Here is a 26,632-nt window from a genome sequence, read left to right on the forward strand (position 1 = left end):
AAAATATGTAATGCATGTAGAATAATTTTATCTACTCTCACATGGATTGGAAATTATTTTTGAAGCAAAAAAACCCCCCAAAAATAAACACATCCTTCCTTATATGTCCCGCATGGATACAAGCCATTTAAATTGCAGAGGTTTCATTTAAAGTATATTTATTAATAGAAATATGTTTCCACTCTGAGCTGGTGTCTTCTTCAGGTGCATGATCCGATACACTTTACAATGTGACTGGATATGTACATAGTGAGAAGAATTAGAAAGGGTAATGAAATGTCCGGAGGTCCCAGCACTGGAAACAGTAGTAGCCTCAAAGAAAACCCAAAACGTAAGATTTATCTTCTTTCCATGTACAGTTTGTGTTCACAAATGGCTACGACCAATTCACTTTATTGACCCATTCTATTTGTTCATGAGCCGATCAGGTCATCAAAAAATGATTAAAAAGGGGTTGCTCAAAGCTCTACATTTCCACACCACGTGATGAGAGGCGATGTTGCACACTGTGTTGGGGTCACCATACTTTGCTAGGGGAATTGGGGGGTACAGTAGGGACATCATACTATACGTGTGGAGGAATTCACTGTGTGGGTATCATACTTTATGGGGCCAATGAAAGGGCAATCTAAGGGCTTCAATAGGAGGAAAATTACCCTGTCAGGGCTGCAAAGTTGTGAGATATGCTCCTCTGTGACCCCACCGAATATTAAGGTTTTTCTTTTAATTATAAATATCAAGGCTGGCCCGTGACTTTGTCCAAGTTTTTTTGTCCATCTGTGTATTTGAGTTTGACATCCCTGTTCTAGAAGGTGGCTCTGTTCACTCGAGCACAATGACCTCCATTTTTATAGGATTCCTGATGGACAAGCAGCCCCAAAATACCTTTGCATGCCCAATGGAGCAGAAAGTCTGAAGACTGAGCATGTGCGTCCATCTTGCTACATGTATCAGGATGGACGCAGTAATGGATCAATACAAGCAACAAAAGTGTTATCCTTGGAATCTAGGTTAGTGCAAGTATTTTTAATAAGTGTAAACACGCAAAAAACCCTTTCATTTTGGGATGGATTTAACTATTAACAATATTTTACTTGGGGCAGTCCCTTTAACAGAATACACTGATATCAACAGTGTCCAAACAGCAGATAGCTCCCAGTTATTGGAATCCTGGCCTATTATGGCGGGAGGACACTTTTGTGCGATGCTCCTTGGAATCCGTAAAGCTTCTTATCTACTGTAAAATCAAGTCTCTTTATGAAGCAAATGCAACAGTCATACATGCTATTCAGAGCGCACGCAATAAATGCAGTCAGTTCAGGATTGAAACTACCCACCTTTTCAGAGTGAATTTTACGGTGTCTTCATTGTGAGAGGCTACCATCACATTTGCTTTGCGATTGTGTCGGATCTCCTCCAAGACATAATCAAGGCATCTGTTGCACAAAAGGGTATAATCAAGTCTCACAATAGCTCCCATGATTTCATGCAGAATTATAACACCTACTAAAATGACATTTTTCATTCAGATACAGACTTTTTTACCCTGCTGTTTAATAGATTAAAATAAGAAAACGCAATTTTTAGAGACACAATGTCCTCACAATGGTACTGAAATTATAGATTGAAACCTGTGACATCCAGGAGGTTAATATCTTTTGCTGAAATTTTGTCTTTCAGTAAATGATTTCTATAAATAGATGGAATTTTAATTTATAAATTAAAAAAAGGTAAAGTGACAAATATGGCACATAAAAAAAAAAAGTTAAGAAATTAGGAGTCTCATTAGATCGGATACCCACTGATTTGGCAGAAAATGTAAGTAATACTGTCAGCTATCAAAGACAAATCTAAGGTAACTGGCTCCAATACTGCCCTTACAACATTTCATAGTGTAAAAGGAGCCGTGAAAAGTACATGCAGTCCAAAATGTAGACTGCACGATACAGAGAAGGAGAAGCTCAGCAGAATGATATACAGGTTATTTGGAAAAGATTTAGTAAGGCTATGTGCGCACGATGCGGATTTGAAGCAGAAATTTCCTGAGCGTTTTTGCCTCTCCCTGGCAGAAAAAAACGCATGCGGATTTTACATGCGTTTTTTACATTAGTTTTTTTAAGCTTTTTTTGTACATCAATGAATGCTTTTTGGAGTTAAATAAAGTTATTTGGTGGGACACTGCGTAAACCCTTAGATTACCATAAGAACTGGGATGAGTATATTGGTTCATTTAAATGATTAAAGAATGTGTCCTTTGCATTTCAAATAAAGTGTTTACTCTGTGTGTTTATTTAACTCTTTACTTTAATTAAGTTTGGTCATGAAAAGGTCTGACACCTTGTCATCACCAAACAAAAGAGCTAAGTGTCAGCTAGTCCTATTCGCCCAATCATTAGCATTTCTATTCATGTAATTTATGCGGCTGCTGTGAGCTGCTAATTTTAGCCTGGGAAGGTGCCATTGGGCAAACATGGTCCCTGGCCATAATTAACATCTCACAGCTGGTTCGTTAGCTGATATGTCTCCCCAATCAGCACTCAGCAGCGCTTTGGATGCAGCGTGTTTTTGCTGCGTCCAAAATGCGGTGTTCTAATGCCGCACTTTTGTTGTCGGTACATGTGAATCCACCGCATATGACGACACTTAGATCGGTCAAAAACTGTAGCGGAGACTGGCGTGTCCGCTACAGAAATTGACATGCTGCGGGTGAGTTTGGGAACGTGGCCACGGTCAGGAACCACTGCAGGTTTGACGCTGCGTGTTTATACAGTGTCAAACCAGCAGCTAGTCTCCGCAACAGAAATTTGACCACTAGAAAATTTTGAATGCGGTAAATCCACATGGTTCAGTGAACACATGTGAATTTACCTGCGTTCAATAGAATGCAACGTTTTGGACGCAGAAAAAAAATTATCAGCCAGAGAAGCGGGCGGATGAGGAGTAAGCCTCCTCTCCCGATCCGGGTACCACCCACAGCACGTTTCTGCCCATTACCTTTCATTGAAACACAGCAAATCTGCAGGTATAGATATTATACCTGCAGGTTTGCTGCGATTTAATGCAAGTTCATGGGCGCAAATTTGCAGCGGAAACTCCCAAACAATGGTAATGCTGCAGTTTTTGCCGCAATGGTAATCCGGAGCGGAAATTTCGGCATCATGTGCACAGCACATCCGGATTACCATTGCTATACATGACAGACCTATTAACAAGCGGTTTTAATGAGTTTCCACGGCGGAAAAACAGCCACGGAAACGCATTAAAACCGCATCGTGTGCACATAGCCTTAGGGTGTATTCACACATCCGTGTGTAAATGTCCGAGTATTGTCCGATTTCTTTTTTCATTTTTCTTATTGGACAGAACTCCCGACCAATAGTGTGTCACTGATCATCATGGAAAAAAAAACTCTTGAGTATGTCATTTTCTGATCAGATGTTTAGGATTACAATAGGACATACTCAGGACATAGTCAGTTGGTCCTTGTGCTGTCAGATTTAAGAACAAAAAAAAATAATTAGGCAGTGCCCCAGCATACACATGGATGTGCGACTACACCCTAACTTGTATTTTATTAATTAAAATCCATTTTTAGAAAATAAGGACCATTTACGAGAATATAAAAAAACTGACAATACTTCCACATTCTCTGGGATATTAGTAAAGTGCTCAAAGCACAATATTCTCTTGGTATTAGTCTCCAATTTCCTATTTTCGGCATCACCTGAGAAACGAAGCTCGGACAGCGTACAGTTTCTCTTCTTGGCTCGGATACACATAGCTAGCAGCACTGAAACTAATCCAGAAGATGCCATTACTAAACTGTAATAAGCCATTCTCTGCAGGCTGGATGCGCTGTAAAGCATATGTCCTAAACTTTCAACCAGAATGTAAAGCACACCCTTGTTCCTGATAAGTGGACTACAAATTCTTGCCGAGTGTAAATTAATTAGTGCAAATGGCAAATACAGCAGATTAAAGTGTTGTAACGTGCTTAAACAATGTTTTATAGTTGTGTGATGTTGAACTGTAATTATATGCATTATGGGACTTTGCCCAACGCCGCTACAATTCAAAGGATGATTGTATTACTAAATTATTTGTATTTGAAGCTTCCAAATTCACTGAATAACCCTGCTTAGCTAATGGAGTCGGCTTTGGATTGCTCTGTCAGCTTCACAGGCACCACTATTCTCTGTGCTGACTAAACACATTATTACCCCAAAGTTGGAAAGGCCGCACTCTCACTCCTCTGGGATCGATACACACCCAAATATACTCTTTCCAAATCTTTAAAGTTGAACGTTTTACACCATGGCTGGATGGAAGCCACACTCTAATTCTTACTGTGTCAGCAAGATTATTTCCTTATAAGAAGCCCACGAAAGTAAGGACAGAATTAGGGGATACATCATGCAAGCTGCAGCCTGTAAGATCTAGTATACAAGACAAAGTGAACAAAGTAGCCTGTCTAGAGGTTATAGCTAAAGACCCCCAAATAAAAGAAGGAACCTCACCAGTGACTCAAGTACTTGGTCTCAAAGCCACAAGATACCATAGAATGGGACCATAAACTATTGTCAGGTTCAAATTCTTTTGGTCCTATTGCATACACTTGGCTGTCTTATTTCTTGTTGCTTATACATGAGCCATAATATTTAAGCCACCTATGTAACATTGTGTAGGTCTCTCCTGCTCCAGTAACAATTTTGACATGTTGAAGCTTGGGCTCAACAAGACCTCTGAATGTGCCATTTGGTATCCATTATCAAGATGTGACCAGCTGCCCTTTAAAAGGTTTGTCCTCTAAGTAAGCAACCTTTATTACAGATCCACAGGAAAGACTAAGTGTTTGATCACTGTGGCCTGGCTACCAAGACCCTCTACTACTCCTAAAAACAGGTCGCCCAAATCTTCCTGTGTGAACGCAGCACTGAAGAGCATGTGTGGACATCAATCCTATTATAATAAATGGCGTAATGGTTCCATATGCTCAGTAAAGCTCAAATGGGGCCCTTCAGACCCCTATACTCAGACCTCAAAATCCTAAAAGCAGCAAGGTGGGCCATCTGCATATTTAGATCTTTTAACATATATAAATCACATTAACCAGATAAATATACATGCGCACACACACACACAAGTATATACGCATAGTATTTATTTGTCCTTTGTGATGTATACATTGTGAGTATATGTCTAGTGTGTGTTTGTGTGTTGTGGTCAAAAGTTTTGAGACTGACAAATTTTAGTTTATATAGTGCCTGCTGCTTAAGTGTTAGATCTTTTAGTCAGATGTTTGCATGGTCAAGGAAATACAATTATGAGCATTTCATAAGTTTTTACACTTTTATTGACAAATCTATTAGAGAGTTTGTCCACTACTTTTACATTGATGACCTATCCTTAGGATAAGTCGAATACGGACCCCCACAGATCAGCTTTTATCGGCGTCGTAGTGGAGGCCATCGGCAGGAAGTACTCACTTGCCAAGCTGCTCTGTCTCCTTGTAGTGGCTGCTGCAGGGTACTACACATCAGCCTCCTATTGATTTAAATAGGAGGCGGATGTGCAGTACCAAGCCCGGCCACTACAAGTAGATGGAGCAGCTCGGCAAGTGAGTACTTGACACCGCCAACAGCTAATCGGTGGGGCTGCCAGGTGTCAAATCCTGGCCGGTCAGACATTGATGACTTATCCTTAGGGTAGGTCCTCAATGTAAAAGTAGTGGACAACTTCTAACTTTATAGAAATATTCTCGGGTTGTCCCTTGTGTTTCAAGACTTCGTCACTTCGCCCCAGCATGCTGGAAAGCAGATTCGAGGCCAAATCCTGACTGAGGGAACCCATTCTTGCCTAATGAGTACTTGGAGTTTGTCATAATTTCAGTGTTTTGAGGACTGGCTATATGTTCTCACTGGGATTAAGATGTGAAGAGTTTACTGCCGTAAACAAAAAGTTTCATTGTTTTGTTCACCAAGCCTCTTCATTATCACTTTTGCCTTGTAACCTGGTGCTCTATCATCCTGGGAAAAAAAGCATTGTTCATCAGCAAATTGCTCCTGAATTGTTGGGAGAAGTTGCTCTTGGAGGATTTTTAGACACCATTCTTTATTCATCACAGTGTTCAGTTCCTTAATTAAAATTAAGAATCCTTGGAAGAAAAGCAACACCACACATGAATGGTCTCAGAATGCTTTATTGTTGGCATGACACAGGACTCATGGACACACTCCTTCTCCGGACAATCATTCTTCCAGATGTCCCAAAAAGACTGAAGGGTGCGTCAGAGAAAATAACTTTACCCCAGTCATCTGCAGCCCAATCCCTGTACTTCTTAAAAAATGTCAGTCTGTCCTTGAAGTATTTGAAGTTTTTGTGTGGGGTTGCTTTTAATCCAAGGGAGTTAGGTCCCACATAGTTTTTGAACACTTCCAATGGTATTTCCGCATCTTCCAAGAGCAACTTCTCCCAATGATCCAGGAGCAATTGGGTGATGAACAATGGTTTATCCAGCATGATGGAGCAGCATGTCACAAGCCAAAGGAAATACTAAGTGGATCAGTGCAGGGCTGTGGAGTCGGTAAGCCAAACATCCGACTGCTGAATTTTCCCCGACTCCCTCATACATGGCTCATATTTAAGTGATAAATTTATTGTAGTAAAATGGTAACATCAGGCTTTTAATCACCATTCTGATACAATAATCAAACTATTTAGATGGAACATAAAATATATTTATTGGAATACAACTTTAGAACAAAACTTTTTTAATAAATTGTAAATATGCAATACACTATGCAGTAAGTGGGAAAAAAAACAGTCTTCATCAAATCTGATCTAATTATTTCAAGGCTAGAGAACAGATTCATCTCAACTAAAAGCCTAGATCTCAGATTAGGAATAGAACAGACACTTTTAGGACATTTCATAACTTTCCCAAATTCTTATGAAAAAATATTCAGCACATACTGCATTGTACTACTGTACCCAATGTATTATATATTTTAGGAGTCTGAGTTGGTTTATTTTATACCGACTCCACCAAAATAGGCACCAACTCCACAGCCCTGGCTCAGTAAACAAAACATTGAAACTTTGGGTCTATGGCCAGGAAAACTATTGAGAACCTATGGTCAACCCCCAAGCAGCGGGTAGACAAAAGCACAGAAATTGTGATAAACTCCAAGCACAGATTAGGCAAGAACGGGTTGTCAGCAGTGAGGATTTGGCCCAGAAGCTGATATCCATCATCCATCATTGTAGAACTCTTGAAAAATAAGTGTCAACACTGTAAATATTCAGACTTAAACAGGATGCATTTCTTAATAAACGTTTAAAAACTATGAAACACTTATGTTTCTATGGTATACTAAAGTGAAACAATATATATGTATACACACACACACACACGTATTTGCATACTACATATACATTAAGGGTATGATCACAGTATAATATGTGATACAGGACATACACCGCAGTGAGCTGGTGCTCCAGGGTCCATTACTTCCTCAGCTCCATTCGAGAGGAAAACAGCAGCAGAAGGGCAAGTGTAGACACAGCGCTCTCAACCCTGCAGTCTGTATGGTGCCAGAAAATAACCACTCCCTACCTCCAGAGCCAGACTACTGGGCATCCTGCATGCGGGGTTAGCAGAGCAGAAAGAATTAGCTGCTGCAGTGGGTGAGCTGTGCCATTTACACAGCAGCTAGTATAGGAACAAATGCCAGTCTGATCGACAAAAAGTTATCTCCTCTTCCCATAGGCACTCACGCAGCTCAACTGCCTGTAGAGGCAGTAAGTTCACCAGTGTTAGTAGTTTTACATTTATGTTTAATTTGTGTATAACCAAAAAATAGTACACTTATTGTTACAAGGGTTGGATAAACCACTAATTTTCATGGCTCCAGAAGAAACAAAGATGACAAAGTTCCATGTAAAATGTTTTCATTGGTTGGAATTACTGTAAACAAGGATTTAATTTCTGCAAACCAACACTGCTAACCACTCAGCCTCCGCGCTGCGTGTACCCAAGGTAATCTCATGGTAAATGTATCAGTTTTGTACTTTGTCTAATATAACACTTTAGAATCATATTTCAGTCCTGAACATAGTTAGCATTTTAAAAGAATTCCAGAGCTCCCCTTTTAGTTCAGAATATTTAATGCACTTGAAGGGATCAAGAAGGTCAGTGAGAAGGAATAATATATGAAACATAAAAGGGGAATCAGAAATTGGATGTTGTATTATGCTAATAAGTAATTTACTCATCATACTCCCATTCAAATTAGTTTTCATACAGCTGGCTGATTAACTGAGCAGTGGGCAACTGGACGGATTCTTGGCACTTTGATATAGATTTTTTTTTTTTTTATCAGGCAAAGATTTTGGCTGTATCTGTATAAAACAAAGTATATGCTTGACGTTTAGAGTCTGCTGTTGCCTTAAGGTATTCTCAAAGAAAAATAATGAAAAAATAAAAACTGGTTTAAAGCCAATTTCAGGATTACGGTATTTAGTTTAGAGCTTGTATCTGAAGTCAGTTTTGTATGTAATTTGTGCGGAGTTTGTAACATTGCTTTATGTCTAATTAATCTGATTATGACCAAATACGGATGCTAAATTTGCTTGGTGTTGGGCTTTAACCTTGCACTATTGTAAATATACATACAGCACAGAGTCAAAGTTCCTGCAATTTAGTAGGAGCAGGTTCATCCCCCACTTTCTGATACAACTGGAGACCTGGGGTTTATTACAGTTTCTGACTTTTACTTCGCCACCTACAGTAGTATAAGGAAGCCTGGCATTGCCACTTCTGTAAGGCTAGAAATGCTGCAGATTTTTTCCGCTTCTCCCTGGCAGGAAAAACGCATGTGGATTTTACATGCGTTTTTCCCGCCTGTTAGAAGCGTTTGTCAAGCCTTTTTGCATGCATTTCTGCATGTGGCTTATCAAGCGCTTTTCCAAGCGATTTTAGCATCACTTGGAAAGTGCTTGACAACTTGGTTACACTATATACAGTACAGACCAAAAGTTTGGACACACCTTCTCATTTAAAGACTTTTCTGTATTTTCATGACTATGAAAATTGTACATTCACACTGAAGGCATCAAAACTATCAATTAACACATGTGGAATTATATACTTAACAAAAAAGTGTGAAACAACTGAAAATATGTCTTATATTCTAGGTTCTTCAAAGTAGCCACCTTTTGCTTTGATGACTGCTTTGCACACTCTTGGCATTCTCTTGATGAGCTTCAAGAGGTAGTCACCAGAAATGGTTTTCACTTCACAGGTGTGCCCTGTCCGGTTTAATAAGTGGGATTTCTTGCCTTATAAATGGGGTTGGGACAATAAGTTGTGTTGTGCCGAAGTCTGGTGGATACACAGCTGATAGTCCTACTGAATAGACTGGTAGAATTTTCATTATGGCAAGAAAAAAGCAGCTAAGTAAAGAAAAATGAGTGGTCATCATTGCTTTAAGAAATGAAGGTCAGTCAGTCCGAAAAATTGGGAAAACTTTGAAAGTGTCCTCAAGTGCATTTTCAAAAACCATCAAGCGCTACAAAGAAACTGGCTCACATGGGGACCGCCCCAGGAAAGAAAGACCAAGAATCACCTCTGCTTCTGAGGATAAGTTTATCCGAGTCACCAGCCTCAGAAATCGCAGGTTAACAGCAGCTCAGATTAGAGACCAGGTCAATGCCACACAGAGTTGTAGCAGCAGACACTTCTCTTCAACAACTGTTAAGAGGAGACTTTGTGCAGCAGGCCTTCATGGTAAAATAGCTGCTAGGAATCCACTGCTAAGGACAGGCAACAAGCAGAAGAGACTTGTTTGGGCTAAAGAACACAAGGAATGGACATCAGACCAGTGGAAATCTGTGCTTTGGTCTGAGGAGTCCAAATTTGAGATCTTTGGTTCCAACCACCGTGTCTTTGTGCGACGCAGAAAAGGTGAACGGATGGACTCTACATGCCTGGTTCCCACCGTGAAGCACGGAGGAGGAGGTGTGATGGTGCTTTGTTGGTGATACTGTTGAGGATTTATTCAAAATTGAAGGCATACTGAACCAGCATGGCTACCACAGCATCTTGCAGCGGCATGCTATTCCATCCGGTTTGCGTTTAATTGGACAATCATTTATTTTTCAACAGGACAATAACCCCAAACACACCTCCAGGCTGTGTAAGAGCTATTTGACCAAGAAGGAGAGTGATGGGGTGCTACGCCAGATGACCTGGCCTCCACAGTCACCAGACCTGAACCCAATCGAGATGGTTTGGGGTGAGCTGGTCCGCAGAGTGAAGGCAAAAGGGCCAACAAGTGCTAAGCATCTCTGGGAACTCCTTCAAGATTGTTGGAAGACCATTTCCGGTGACTACCGCTTGAAGCTCATCAAGAGAATGCCAAGAATGTGCAAAGCAGTCATCAAAGCAAAAGGTGGCTACTTTGAAGAACCTAGAATATAAGACATATTTTCAGTTGTTTCACACTTTTTTGTTAAGTATATAATTCCACATGTGTTAATTCATAGTTTTGATGCCTTCAGTGTGAATGTACAAGTTTCATAGTCATGAAAATACAGAAAAATCTTTAAATGAGAAGGTGTGTCCAAACTTTTGGTCTGTACTGTAAATCCATGCAACCGGCATGGAATTATATAGTGTGACCAAGTAATAGTTAAAAAAAAGAATAAGAATGGTAAAAAATAAAAAATAATGATTATACTCCCCTTCCGATGTCCTCCCGGTGTTTTCTCTGCTCCGTCCGGTGTCTTGGGCGGCACGCGGTGTTGTGAAGGAGCTGCGGTGATGTCATTGAGTCATGTGTCAGGTGACATGACTCAATGACGTCATGGCAAGTCCTTCACAACACCGCAACCCATACAGCAGACCAGACGAAGCGGAGAAAATACCGGGAGGACATCGGAAGGTAAGTATAATCTTTATTTATTTTTTTTTTTTTTTTTTTTTTTTTTTTTTTTACAGGTACCATGGTACCCAGGTTTGGATGAGAGTCGCCTCTTCTCCAGACCTGGGTACCATCCGCACATTGAACCGTGTGATAGCCGCAAGTGCAGATGCAGTGATGCGGATGTCACGCGGTCCAATGCAAGTCAATGGCGGCGATTACGCTGCGTGTCCGCAAAATTCAGGCTGTGTGCCCACGATGCAGAACTGCTGCAGATTTTTTCCGCTTCTCCCTGGCAGGAAAAACGCATGCGGATTTTACATGCGTTTTTCCCGCCAGGTAGAAGCGTTTGTCAAGCATTTTTGCATGCGGGTTATCAAGCGCTTTTCCAAGAGATTTTAGCATCACTTGGAAAAGTGCTTTACAACTTGGTCACACTATATAAATCCATGCAACCGGCATGGATTTATATAGTGTGACCAAGTAATAGTTTAAAAAAAAAAAAAAAGTAAGAATGGTGAAAAATAAAAAATAAAGATTATACTTACCTTCCGATGACCCCCGGTCTCCTTCTCCACTCCGTCCGGTCTCCCTGGTGTCTCGCGGTGGTGTGAAGGACCTGTGATGACGTCATTAAGTCATGTGACAGGTCACGCGACCGCCGACGTCAGCGGTCGCGTGACCGGTCACATGACTCAATGACGTCATCACAGGTCCTTCACACCACCGTGAGCCGCCCAACACATCGCACGCATCGCTGAGGAGGCCGGGGGACATCGGAAGGTAAGTATAATCTTTATTTTTTATTTTAAATTCTTTTTTTTTACAGTTTCTATGGTACCCAGGTCTGGATGAGAGTCTCCTCTTCTCCAGATCCGGGTACCATCCGCACATTGAATCGCTTCATATCCGTGTGTGCATATGTAGTCATGCGGATATGAAGCGTTTCAATGCAAGTCAATGGCGGCAATTACGCTGCGTGTCCGCAAAATTAATGGACATGCTGCGGATTGTTCCGCAATGATAATCCGCAGCGGAAATTTCCGCAGCATGTGCACAGCACATGCGGATTATCATTGGGGACCATGGGGCACGTATTACCAAGCGTTTAAGTGTTTACGCTGTGGAAATTTCACGGCAAAACTGCTTGAAAAATGCATAGTGGGCACGCAGTCTAAGACCTAGCGATCACAAGATCTCTGGGTGTCTGCCAGAATAGCTAAACTGTTGGGTATTCGGTTTCCCACAGAACTTCTGCACAAAAATAATAAAAAATAAATAAATAAAGATCCCCAGCGAAAAAAATAAATATATTTTTGAAATATTTTATTACATAAAAAAATGAAAAGCCTATATTTAAAATATTCACACGAATAATAACCAATGAAATTAATTCCCCAAGTTATTTGCTGTGAAAAACAGAAAAAAATCTAAAAACAAAAATAATTTTTTTCCTATAAATATATATTATAAAAAATGTAGAGCAATGTACCCCAAAACGACACTAAACACAACATTAAACAAACATGATTTGTCCTGTATAAAACAAACCCTCTTACAACCAGGTCAGTGAAAAGGAATTGTAAAAAAAAAAAAAAAAAGTTATGGCTGCTGAAAAGCAGATACAAAAAACAGAAGTAATTGGCTGGTCAGGTAATTTTGGATGTGACTGTAAGACATGGTAGTACTGGACCATGTAAATGAAGGTAAATAGGCTAGTATCTGAATATGGCAGCAACTAAATGTAAAGTGGACCTATTATTGGCTCAGAGTAGCCTTCCACTTCCGCCATTGCATATGGTCCTGAGCAGAGAAGGCCACTATAAAGGTCACCAAGAGAAAAGTCTAAGGAGCTGTAGAAAATAGAGTACAGAGAGAGCTAAATAATATTTGGACACCAGAGTAGAATAATTTCCTATTGGGGCTCCACGGACATAATATTGGGCTAATATTTAGTGCTGAGATTAGCCTAATGCGTCACCATGAAGTCACTATACAAATACCAATACTGTTGTAGAAAGGGTCTATGTACTTTTCATTGCAAGGGCATCTGCAAAACGGTTCTAGAAAAATGGAAGACGTATGGACCCATACCATATAATGTTAGGGAGATCAATTCAGCATGATCAGACTGGAAAAGTTTCCCAGCGAATCCGCCAGCCATGCACTAAGAACAGAAGCTAACAGACGAATCACCAGCTAAGCTCGATCATTCACAATTACAGGGGCTGTCCCATAAATAAATGTATAATCCTCATCCATAGGAAAAATAATAAAAATATAATAACTGTAGGTCCGTGTGCCTATCCCAAGAACAGAGGTCCCATAGGCAACCACCAGTTCCACAGGCAGTGGATGAAGCAGTGGTCACATGTTCACTACCACTTGATTCACACAGGTAACTCTGTTCTTGTGATCGGAGGGGATCTCAGTGATCAGATTCCCAGAGAGCATACATATTGTGTAAGAGATCGCTTCTTCAGTCACTGTTTTAATACAAATCTGACACATTTTGTAAAAGATTAAATACTGTGGTTTTCGGAATAATACATACATGGGAATCTGTCTTGTATGCACTCACCTATGATACATTTCATTAGTCTTCTCATACGTGGGATTAATTGGATCCTCGTAGCCCACCTCTGCTGCACGACTCCTCTCTTGCTGCATATAAGCCCCTCTTACAAGCTTCGCACCAAAATGCCAGCCCTCTCGACGAGACAACTCTACATCAGCAGTCACATTGTCGTATGCTTCCTGTAAACGAGGAGATTGTGCTTTTATAGGGTTCTCTACTTTCTAAAATAAAATGCTTATTTATTCATGTGTATGTGATATGTTAAAAGAGAACAGGTCACGCCCCTTAAGCCCCCACACTGCCACCATTAAGCAACATAGCCCTATTGGTCCCCAAAACGTCTCTCCTGCTGCGGCAGTTTTCTGGAATGTACTACCCTAAAAAATCAGATTAATCTGAGACAGGCTTACTGTATCAGCTCACTTCACTAATCCAACTGTTTTAGATATATTTTAAAATCACCACCCACTCGCGCTATACAATTGCTAGAAGAAATGCAGCTGCTGGTAGTAGAGCAGGTTTCGTGTGATCACCTGCCTGTGGGAATAAATGTAGTGAATGGAGTATATACTACCGCTCTCACAGACGTCAAAAATAAATGTCTGAAAGAATCTAGAACACCATGGTAAACATATGTCAGGAGTAATCAGGCTAATGCCGTAATAGACCTACCTACAATAGTGTCAATAATAAAATAGAAAAAGGATCCCTGCACCTGCAATCCCCTATTGTGCTTCTATAGGGATCACAGAGACAACTGATAAAACCATCCAATTAGACACTACATATGAACCAATGCAGTGGATAGCACAATGGTTAAAGTACCTGTGTAGTTTGCTTTGTCCTCCTATATTGTGATGGGTCCTGGAATCCCCGTATAATGCCTGTCTGTGAAAAAGTCTGTGATGGGAGTGTCCTCCCAGAGATGCCCCTTGTCGTGAATCTGCAGCTGGCGCTCGACCTGCGGCGTGCCCCGGCCAGAAGCTACGCCGCTAGCTGATGCCGCACACGGGGTGGGGGGGGGAGAGGAATGTGGTTAGGGTGACGTCACTGCTCAGAGAGACTCAGAGCGGCCACAAAATCCAACGCGTATCGAAGGAATCACTGTCCTCCTTCGTCGAGCGCCAGCTGAAGATTCACGGCAAGGGGCATCTCTGGGAGGACGCTCCCATCACAGACTTTTTCACAGACAGGCATTATACGGGGATTCCAGGACCCAGCACAATATAGGAGGACAAAGCAAACTACACAAGTACTTTAACCATTGTGCTATCCACTGCATTGGTTCATATGTAGTGTCTAATTGGATGGTTTTATCAGTTGTCTCTGTGATCCCTATAGCAGCACAATAGGGGATTGCAGGTGCAGGGACCCTTTTTCCATTTTATTATTGACACTATTGTAGGTAGGTCTATTACGGCATTAGCCGGATTACTCCTGACATATATTTACCCTGGTGTTCTAAATTCTTTCAGACATTTATTTTTGACGTCTGTGAGCGCGGTAGTATATACTCCATTCACTACTGGTTTAGAAATATATTGGCTGAAGACCGATTTGAAATATTATATTATTGAAGCTCTTCGTGCCCCAAACAAATTTTCACTTCTGAGATAAAACTAACTTTAATGTACCGCTTATCATATGCAAATTAGGTAGGAACTAGCCCAGGAGGGTTTGCTTCACATGCTGATTGTGATTATTCCCACTGGCCGCGTCATATTAGGAACGGCATCGTTATGCTTTCATGAGCAAGCGCAGTACTCTGATGAAGCGGGGAGAGTACACCTGGCTACATTGAGCTTGCTTGGGAAGGCATAGCGGCGCTGTTCCTGATATGACTAGGCCAGTGGGGGATAATGAAAAATGGCAGTCAATAGGGGCAGTGTCATGGAAAATATTAAGAAAATATCTTTCTCCCCCTGAAACACTTCATTCCCCCTCCTCTATACCATTTGCCAAAGAAGACACCATCTAAGGAGCTGTTGCTATGCAAATTAGCACACACAGGAGAAGTGGCTAATTAGCAAATGCTACTACAAAAGAAGCTCAATAGTCCATTCAAATTAGCATACGAATGCATTTCCTAGTGGCACAGGCCTGCGATAAATATACACCTATGTGAGAAGGATTCCAGTTCCTGGCTTCAAAAGAATTCTCTCTCACCCCCAGGGCATCCCCTTTTTGCTCAACAGAAATCTACAGTCTCTCCGGCACGACACGAAATATGGAATATCGGAAGTTCTATACTTCCGATAATAATGGGACACACATTTTTAGTGGCAGGGTCAGCTAAGGAACAATACGTATAATTCACCGAATCTGCACGCCCTTTCGGCGAGCTGTAATGCAAAAGTACAAAATAACAGACCGCAGCTAAGTCATGTGTGGTCTCTAAAGAAAGGTAAATTCATAAAGGAAAATATGGCATCACTCGCACGCTTCTGCAATCAACCCGCGAGGAGTTATCACGGAAGGTAGATATTTTAATAAAAAACATGAAGGGTGGAGCCCCACCCACGTGATGTCATCACAGGGGGTGTGTGAGCAGGTCCCCCCTTTGGCATAAAAGACCCAGCTGAAGATGGGTCCATACTCATTGCCGGGAGGTATATATTCTATAAGCAAGGGGTCCTGTTTGATAACGGTAAAATCCATTGGAGTGCCTTCCCTCCAGCTAGACTGAATCGTCTCTGCGATCTGTCGAGTAAGTTCTTCTTTAACCCCATTTATTTTCGTGTAACTGTATATTCTGTATTGTAATGTCTCCTTTTGTATATTTTTCATAAATACTGCCTCCCTTTGGGATTAAATATAAAAGTTAATAGTCCTGTTTCTTTTGTCCTGTAATCGTTCCTCCCCTGAAGCCATATATGCTACCAGAAAGCAGATGTCCAATCAGGCCTGTATTATATTTTAAAATTGATCAGTGGTGGCAGCGAATAATATTAAGTGGGTTATCGTGAGGCTATCAGTGATCGTACGAGGGCATATACATATATTCTATGTGTTGGAAAGGTGGTGTGTATGCCTTACGCTCACTGCTAGCTTGCTGATAATTACTTAGTGAGAACAGCCTGCAGCCTCCTATATTAAATCATTGGCCAATCGTGCAATTGTCCGGATGATAGGGTGCAGCAGAGAGCTGTTTACTCAAGAGATCACAGTGGGTGGTCTCTGTGAGTAACTGGGATCCTGTGAATCCCTGACAGGCAGGATTACTGCATCAGAAATCTGACTAGTCTGGGTGTAGCAACACAAAACCAGACTAGTCCCATCTAAATTTGCAAATGACAAATGATGCATTCAAATTGGCTTTAATCCCAGAAGTGACCATTTGTTTGGGATACAAAGGGATTTATAAAAATGAGGCAATAGTGTTATACAAACTAAGGGCGGCAGTGTGAGGTTCTAATAAGTTCCCTTTTACAAAAGACAAGATTAATATGTGTATTACCAAGATAAGTTTATATTGAATGATCAATACAGAACTTTACCCAAAATAAAAAATGTAACAACAGCTAAGAGCCAAGCTGGATGTAATTTTTTCCATGTCCAGAACTTGTCACTGCGGCTGCGAGAAAGGAGCTGTCACCCATTACATTTCACATGATATTACAGTGGCAGGTTTATAAAAGCATACATCTAGCCAAAAGCGCACGGTTAGTGTGGATATTGCTCTGGATCACTCAGTACCTCCGGTATGTTAGAACAAAAATAGAATTAGGTCTTTGTTACTGAGATGATCAATTCTGTCATGCATACAGTCACTGGGTTATGCTTCATTTATTAGATATTGCAGCCGGACCTCTCAGGGTCTGTACGATAGCTGCAATGTCTCCAAGGCTTCAGTATTCAATATGGGGACTTTGCTGTACAGCTCCTATTTAAATGTGAGCTGGCTGCAATATCTAATATACAAGGCTAAATCCAGTGAAAGAATAAATTGAAGAATTGATCATCTGTTAGTAATGCCTAATTACATTTTTCTCTACAAATGGGAGATACACTTTAAATTCACCTAGGAATACACGGCAATGTAATCCTTGTATGCTGAGCCTTTTCACGTCTAGCAAAAGCGTTGTCGTACAGAGCAGAAATGGTCATTGATATGCACCTCTCACCTTTAAGTAGCACTGGTATGTGTTGAAGATAATGGGATTGTCCTTATTAAATTTACGTTGCATTTCCAATGTCAAACGGCTGATTGCGGGTTGGAAATAGGTCTGTTCTGCATCAACCATCAGCCGAACACCGGTTTCTAAAGCTTTCTAAAAGGTAAAAAGCAATGTTTAGTAAAAGGCATCCAAACACTAATATTTCCTACAATTCTTGCTCATAAAACACATCTCAGAAGACCACCTCCGCCACCCCAACTCTATATGAAAAAGCTCATATTCAAATATGATAAAATAATACCTTAAAAAGTGCTCCTAGGTAGTGGACTTTTGGGTCAAGCTAAACTTTTGCTTACTCCACTACCCTCAACTAGCAAGGAATGGTCTCTAAGATTTGTATGTTGGCACTATTGATCATAATCGGTCAACCAGTTCTTACTCATTGGAGCTTATTTATGAATATTGTCCAATTCTTAGATGGCACAAGCTTACACTAGACGCAGTCTAAAAATTATACAAGTGGTTTAAAATTGCATGAATCTATCAATTGGCTAATTCTATGCCAAAACTTTGCACTCACATTTTGGTGCAGTGTCACGCATTAAGCTGCGCCCATATACTGATAAACCAGTCAGTTTTCAGCGAGGTCACAACCCCTTATCAGACAAGGCACAGAAAGGGTCTAAAAACACATCCATAAATTTGGTACAAGTCATGAAAGACAATTTTTTGGACACAAATTACACAATTCTGGAGCAATTAAAGTCAGAAATATGTCTGTTATTATACCTGAAGGGACAAGACATGTGTAGTACAAGTTTAAGATCCCTGCTTTACTTATACACAATTTTAAAATCGAAAGAACACAAAAAATAAGGCAAATGAACCCACATGAAACTTTGCTACTTATGTAGCAGTAGATAACCTCAAGAATCTCTGAACTACACCAGATTTTTTCTACAGTAAAAGTAACCCAATTACTTTATTACTATGTACTTTTCTCAATGATTATGGATTTTCCTTGTGGAGACTGCCAGCTAACTCATGAAAGTCTTAAAGGTGTAGGCAAGGCTCCCTTAGATAAAAGGGGATGCAAATTAGCTTTCCTCCAGAAGAACTGGACAGTGTGGTGCTTGGCAGACACAGCTCACAGTTAATATAGGGGCCTATATGGTTGTTATGTTCTGTCCACACAACACAGACCTGTGTACATCTATCTATATGCAAATAACCTCTTCAGAGGGGAAGAGGTTAGGAACCATAGTGCTACCTATCGGAAGTAGCAATCCTAAAGGTCAATATTGACCCTTAAATGAGCCTTATCACATTACCTAGGATAAGAAACCAAATCAAAGTCTCCATTTGCAGACAAGTTTCAGGGTGTTTGCCCCTCATCAGTGTAAAGCAGGAAAATTGGTTTGGCTTTGTGAGGCCTCTGAGGGAGAATTATAGGTCTTGCAATGCTCCACTGGGAACTAAATATGCAAAGGAAGATGACAGGAAAGCTAGTGCCATCTATTGGAAGTAGCAATCCTAAAAGTCAATATAGACCCTGGAAAGGTTGGGCTTCTTATCCTAAGTCATGTGGCAAGGCCCTTTAGAAGGGTTGATATTGACTTTTAGGATTACTACTTCCAATAGGTGGCACTAGCATTCAAGTTCCCTTCCTCTTTTTAGAGGCTATTTGCATATTTAAATTCCCAGGAGGAGCATTACACAGTTTATGGCTCATAAAAGTCTCCTTATGCCGACTATGCACCTTCCACAAGGAGGACATATAATATACACTGCTCAAAAAATAATGGGAACACTTAAACAACACAATGTAACTCCAAGCCAATAACACTTCTGTGAAATCTATCTGTCCAGTTATGAAGCAACACTGATTGTGAATCAATTTCTCCTGCTGTTGTGCAAATGGAACAGACAACTGGTAGAAATGATAGGCAATTAGCAAGATACCTCCTATAAAGGAGTGGTTCTGCAGGTGGTGACCACAGACCATTTCTCTGTTCTCATCCTTTTTGGCTGTTTTGGTCACTTTTTCATTTTGCCATTGCTCTCACCCCTAGAGGTACAGTAGCATGAGGCGGTGTCTACAGTACAACCCACAGAAGTTGCTCAGGTAGTGCAGTTCATCCAGGGTGGCACATCAGTGCGAGCTGTGGCAAAAAGGGTAGCTGTGTCTGTCAGCAGTGTCCAGAGCATGGAGCAGATACCAGGAGATGTGGAGGGAGCCATAGGAGGGCAACAACCCAGCAGCAGGACCGTTATCTCCTCCTTTGTGCAAGGAGGAGCACTGCCAGAGCCCTGCAAAATTACCTCCAGCAGGTCACAAATGTGCATGTGTCTGCACAAACGGTTAGAAACCGACTCAATGAGGGTGGTATGAGGGCCCGACATCCACAGATGGGGGTTGTGCTCACAGCTCAACACCGTGCAGGATGCTTGGCATTTGCCACAGAACACCAGGATTGGCAAAGTCGCCACTGGCGCCCGGTGCTCTTCACAGATGAAAGCAGGTTCACACTGAGCACATGTGACAGACATGATAAAGTCTGGAGACGCCGTGGAGAGCGATCTGCTGCCTGCAACATCCTTCAGCATGACCGGTTTGGCAGTGGGTCAGTAATGTTGTGGGGTGGCATTTCTTTGGAGGGCGGCACAGCCCATCATGTGCTCACCAGGGGTAACCTGACTGCCATTAGGTACCGAGATGAGATCCTCAGACCCCTTGCGAGACCGTATGCTGGTGCGGTTGGCCCTGGGTTCCTCCTAATGCAGGACAATGCCAGACCTCATGTGGCTGGAGTGTGTCAGCAGTTCCTGCAAGATGAAGGCATTGAAGCTATGGACTGGCCTGCCCGTTCCCTAGACCTGAATCCCATTGAGCACATCTGGGACATCATGTCTCGCTCCATCCACCAACGTCACGTTGCACCACAGACTGTCCAGGAGTTGGCGGATGCTTTAGTCCAGGTCTGGGAGGAGATCCCACAGGAGACCATCCGCAACTTCATCAGGAGCATGCCCAGGCGTTGTAGGGAGGTCATACAGGCACGTGGAGGCCGCACACAATACTGAGCCTCATTTTGACTTGTTTTAAGGACATTACATCAAAGTTGGATCAGCCTGTAGTGTGTTTTTCCACTTTAATTTTGGGGTTGACTCCAAATCCAGGCCTCCATTGGTTAATAAATTTGATTTCCATTGATGATTTTTGTGTGATTTTGTTGTCAGCACATTCAACTTTGTACAGAACAAAGTATTTAATGAGAATATTTCATTCAGATCTAGGATGTGTTATTTGAGCATTCCCTTTATTTTTTGAGCAGTCTATTCTCTCCCTCTCCCTCTCATATATATATATCTTCCCAAGAAACGGAGCAGCATATACAAAATTAATGGAAAAAGTGAAATAATCCTTCATTCACCTAAACAATATTTGGTTGAATTGGAGTTTAGATCATCAGATGTCATGTTTATTGACTGATTCACTCTCCTAAATGGTTATTTTTTTTCTAATGTGTACACTATATGAATTATGAGCTATTTTCTGCAAACAATTAACCAAGTTGTCCTGAATTATTTTAAAGGGTTCTTTTTACAGTTTTTTTCCAGATAGATTACTATATTATTTGGTCTCCTCTTTTTTCAATAGAGTATAACCAGAGGTTGTATAGGATCTAGCCGTTTTGGGGTTCTCGTTCCTTGTGAAAACCCAGAAGATAATGGTAGACTGGGGCAAAAGGCCTATTGGTACAGACTTTGGGGAAGTGGGAGTCGTGTGTACATTTTTTTTTGTTTCGTAGGTTATAAGAGGCAGGAAGTCCAAAACAGAAGCATACAGGTGGGTGTCTCCTTGTTTTGGAAGATAACCAACTAGCATACAATTTTCTTTTGCAGAATTGCCTGGCTTATAACACTCCCAACATCAGTATTCCCCGAGTATTCTCGTTTTTTTCTGAAACCTATTATAAAGACCCTTTACTAACCCAACCAGTACCTTGCTCTGTACTGACAAAGAGCAAAAATCCCAAATCAATGATCCAAGATGTATATGTGTATTTTTCATTTTGGAGGCGACTCTGGCTTAAGTTCCTTAGTCATGTTTAAAAGCTTGTTAGAGAGTCAGGCATTGACCCATAAGGTATAAGCCTCCAATAGGTGGCACCAGATGGGTCAGCTTTCTTCCTTCTGAAGGAGAATATCTGCATAGATATATTTCTAACTCCATGTCATTGAAGCAGGGCAATACTTCTATCAATGGGGCGTTTATATTTTAGTGGAGTAACTTGCCAATACAATACTATTATAAACTCAGCACCAAGCCCTTATTGATTAAAGCCTACGGCAGCATGTAAGCAGTGTGGCAGTTGATCAATATATTGGTTGAATACAATTCAGTAAATAGAACATCACTTGTGCATGGGTGTATATATTGTATACTCTTTTCAATGCTCCGTGCATCCTTTTTATAAGCATTTTTAAGAGATTCTTCTGTCACTAGGTTTTTGTCACCTAATCAGAGAACAACATAATCTAAAGACAGAGATCCTGATTCCAGCGATGTGTCACTAGGCGGCTTGCTGTCGTCATGATAAAATCACTGGAAGACTATTAGGCTGTGTGTTCACGATGCGTTCTTGGTGCGGATTTGCAGCGCGGAAACGCTCCAGAAACGCATTGCATACCTTATCCCATGACTTCCTATGACATTCTGCAAGTTCTGTGCACATGGTCAGGATTTTTTATGAGCGGATTTTACTCGCAGAAAAAAAACGGACATGACCAATTCTTGTGCGTTTCTGCATGCGTGTTTGCCTATACAATGCATTGGAAAAAAAGCATGGCAAATACGTATGCAAAAAGGCATCAAAAACTGCATGCGTTTTTCTGCCAAGGAGATGAAGAAATGCTCCAGAAAATTTCTCCTTCATTTCTGCATCGTGGGCACTGAGCCTTAGGCTGTGTGCCCACGATGCGTTTAAGTGTTTTTGCAGCGGCAATTCCGCAGCAGAAACGCTTAAAAATGCTTGGTAGAAAGCCTGCCATGTTCCCCAATGATAATCCGCATGTGCTGTGCACATGCTGTGGAAATTTCCGCTGCGGATTATCATTGCGGAAAAAACCGCAGCACTACCAATTATTTTGCGGAAGCATGGAATCCGCATCACTGCATTTGTACATGCGCATTCCACGCGTTTCAGTGTGCGGATGGTACCCGGGTCTGGAGAGGAGGAGACTCTCCTCCGGACCCGGGTACCATAGAACCTGTAAAAAAAAGAATAAAATAAAAAATAAATATTATATTTACCTTCTGATGGCCCCCGGTGTGCTGGTCTTCGTTTGCTGGCAGATCGCGGTGGACTGAAGGACCTGCGGTGACGTAATTTAGTCATGTGACGGCAGGTCCTTCAGTGTACCGCGAGCTGCCGGCAAGCCAGGACGGATCGAATAAAGACTCCGGGGGCCATCAGAAGATAAGTACCGTATATTCCGGCGTATAAGACGACCTGGTGTATAAGACGACCCCCCTACTTTCCTGTTAAAATATAGAGTTTAGGATATATTCACCGTATAAGACTACCCCTTTTCCAACGCATACCAAACACCGGTAAAAATAAAAAAAAAACAGATTTGAATTTAACATGGTCCTTTTTTAATTTAAATTCTTATGACATGCAGGTATATAGCAGGAAAACTGTCACTCATAAACATATTAAAATAGGGGGGACCCCACGTCATTTTTTGGGGGGGTCCCCCATTCTAATAGCTAGTAAAGGCTAGGTATTCAGCTGGGGGCTGAAATTAGTAGCCTGGGAAGCTCCGTGGGTTTTACCCCCTTCCCAGACTTCAAACATCTGCCCCAGCCGTCTGCTTAACCTCCGCTAGAGACTATAATGATGGTGGATCCCACGCCAATTTTCTTTTTAAAAAATCCTTTATTTTAACACTAAATGACAATTGAGGGGTTAATAAAGATGCAGTCCCTAAATTATTATTAATTTTGTAATTAATTTTTCCCAAAAATGTTGACGTGGGCTTCGCCATATTTTTGTGTCCAGCCAGGTACAGCAGGCAGGAACGGGCTGCCCCCAACCACCAGCTGCCTATTTGTACCTGGCCGGACACAACAATATAGGGAAGCCCTTTTTTATTTAATTATTTCATGAAATAATTAAAAAAAAAAAGACGTGGGGCTTCGCCCTATTTTTGTGTCCAGCCAGGTACAACTAGGCAGCTGGGGGCTGGAATCTGCAGCGCAGGGAGGCCCAAGCTTTCTGGCCCCCACCCGCTGCAAATTGCAGTCCGCAGCCACCCCGGAAAATGGCGCGTTCATAGAAGCGCCATCTTCTGGCGCTGTACCCAACTCATCCAGGGCCCTGGTGCGGTGGCTCACTGGGTAATAAAGGGGTTAAGGCCAGCTTGGCATTATCAGCTGGCCCTAAGCCCGAAATTCATGGGGTCACGCCAATATTAGACATGACCGCCATGAATTTCTAGTAAAGTAATTAAAAAAAACACAAACACCCAGAATAAAGTCCTTTAATTGAAATTAAGACAATCCTTTATTGTTCTAAATTAAACCATACTTACCATCACGCCCATTCCAGCTGAAGCAAACGATCTCCTGCAATAAAAGTAAAATAATAAAGCAACCTCATCCTTACCTCTCCATGGTTCCCAGGACCGGTCCAGCTCTGCTACATTCACATGACAGGCTGCACCGCAGCAGAACGCTGCCGTTCAGCTTGCCATGCGGCAGACACTGAGAAGCGCAGGCATGCTTGTGCTCCTCAGTGTCTGACTGTGACGGCATCCAGATGAGCCGAGATCATGTCCAATGAACTCGGCTCACCTCAGGCACGTCACTGACAGCGTGGGAAAATTCTCCTGCTCCCCGCATGCGCAGTAGAAGTTTCCCACGCTGTCAGTGACGGACGTCCAGGAGGTGAGCTGAGTTCATTGTCGGCTCATCTGGATGCCGTCACAGCCAGACACTGCAGAGCGCAAGCATGCCTGCGCTTCTCAGTGTCTGCGGGATGACAGGCTGGATGGCAGCGTTCTGCTGCGGTCCAGCCTGTCATCTCGATGTAGCAGAGCTGGACCGGTCCTGGGAACCATGGAAAGGTAAGGATGAGGTTGCTTTATTAATTTACTTTAATTGCAGGAGATCGTTGGCTTCAGCTGGAATGGGCGTGATGGTAAGTATGGTTTAATTTAGAACAATAAAGAATTGTGTGTTTATTTCAATTAAAGGACTTTATTCTGGGTGTTTGTGTTTTTTTTAACTTTTCCTATGGGGTTAGTAATGGGGGTGTCTTATAGACGCCTCTCCATTACTAACCTGGGCTTGATGTCAGCTGGCATTATAAGCCGACATCAACCCCAGCCCTATTACCCCCTGCCACCGCACCAGGGCAGCGTGGAAGAGCGAGGCTAAGTGCCAGAATTGGCGCATCCTATGAATGCGCCATTTCTGGGGCGGCTGACGGCTGGTGTTTCTAGCCTGGGAGGGGGCCAATATTCATGGCTCCCTTCCTGGGCTATTAATATCAGCCCCCAGCTGTCTGCCTAGCCTTTGCTAGCTATTAAATTAGGGGGGACCCCACGTCATTTTTTTGGGGGGTCCCCCATTTTAATAGCTAGTAAAGGCTAGGTATTCAGCTGGGGGCTGATATTAGTAGCCTGGGAAGCTCCGTGGGTATTACCCCCTTCCCAGGCTTCAAACATCTGCCCCAGCCGTCTGCTTAACCTCCGCTAGAGACTAAAATTAAGGGGAACCCTACGCCAATTTTTTTTTAAATAAATCCGTTATTTTAACACTAGATGACAAGTACAGTAACCAGCACTGTCCCTGTACTTCATACATATGTGACTGACATGTTTCTATCTATCTAATCTATGTGTGATGCTCTATCTTTCTGTTATAAATTGTCGGGTACAGATGCTGAATTGCCGGCCGGCTTTTTTAAAGAGACGGTGCATGAAAACACTATTATTTGTTTTAATAAATCCTTTACACTAAATGACAAGTACAGTAAGCAATACTGTCACTGTACTTCATATATATGTGACTGACATGTTTCTATCTATCTAATCTATGTGTGATGCTCTATTCTTTCTATTCTAAATTGTCGGGTGCCGGCTTATGCCGCTGCTGAATTGCCGGCTTTTCATATATGGTCACAGAAGCGATGCGAACTTCCCTGCTCCGGACACAGCGCAGCGCTTCTGTGACAAGTGAAAGCTGTCGGCACAGAAGCCCTGCGCTGTGTCCGGAGCTGGGAATACGCAGCGATGTGTCAGTTTCAGCACAGAAGCGCTGACTGTCTGGACCTACCGCCGCCGTATTTTAACTCCCTCCACCTTATATTAACTCCGACATGGCAGGGATACGGCCACGGCAGCTTATTAACACCCCCAGAGTATCCCCGCATGTCAATTTCTGAAAGTTCAAAAGCATTACCGGCGTATAAGACGACCCCAGACTAGACAGAAGATTTTTCAGTCTTCAAAAGTCGTCTTATACGCCGGAATATACGGTATATATTTATTTTTTTATTTTTTACCATTCTTTTCGGTCACACTATATAAATCCATGCCGTGTGCACGGATTTATATATTGTGACCAAGTTGTCAAGCACTTTCCAAGTGATGCTAAAATCGCTTGGAAAGCGCTTGTCAACCCGCATGCGGAAATGCATGTGAAGAACGCTTAACTTCCACTTGTCCCTGGCAGGAAAAACGCATGTACAATCCGCAAGTTTTTTCTGCCAGGGAGATGCAGAAATGCTCAGGAAAAAATCCGGAGCATTTCTGCATCGTGGGCACATAGCCTTAGACCTGTTGCCTTGCAGTCCAACCATGCCCCCACCACTGATTGGCAGCTTTCTGCCTATGCACTGTGTACACAGAAGGCTGCCTATCAGTGGTGTGGGCAGGGTTATACACAGGGCTGTGGAGTCGGAGCCCATTTTGGTGGAGTCGGAATAAAATGGACTGACTCC

At 42.0% G+C, this 26,632-nt stretch overlaps 1 protein-coding gene across 1 annotated transcript in view; it reads right to left on the minus strand.

The window, feature by feature from the left end:
• The window catches only part of PRODH (proline dehydrogenase 1), a 159,044-nt gene that overhangs the window by 8,882 nt on the left and 123,530 nt on the right, over positions 1–26,632 (minus strand). Inside the window, exons 10-12 of the mRNA XM_073673295.1 lie at positions 17,625–17,771; positions 13,504–13,679; positions 1,338–1,436 (exon numbers count right to left, since the gene is read on the minus strand). Of these exons, the coding sequence (XP_073529396.1) occupies positions 1,338–1,436; positions 13,504–13,679; positions 17,625–17,771 (422 nt within the window). The remainder of the gene's footprint in view (positions 1–1,337; positions 1,437–13,503; positions 13,680–17,624; positions 17,772–26,632) is intronic.

The sequence above is a fragment of the Phyllobates terribilis genome, unplaced genomic scaffold (assembly GCF_046119375.1).
Source record: "Phyllobates terribilis strain yellow unplaced genomic scaffold, ASM4611937v1 Scaffold_1__5_contigs__length_1240528914, whole genome shotgun sequence".
In the NCBI taxonomy this organism is placed as follows: domain Eukaryota; kingdom Metazoa; phylum Chordata; class Amphibia; order Anura; family Dendrobatidae; genus Phyllobates; species Phyllobates terribilis.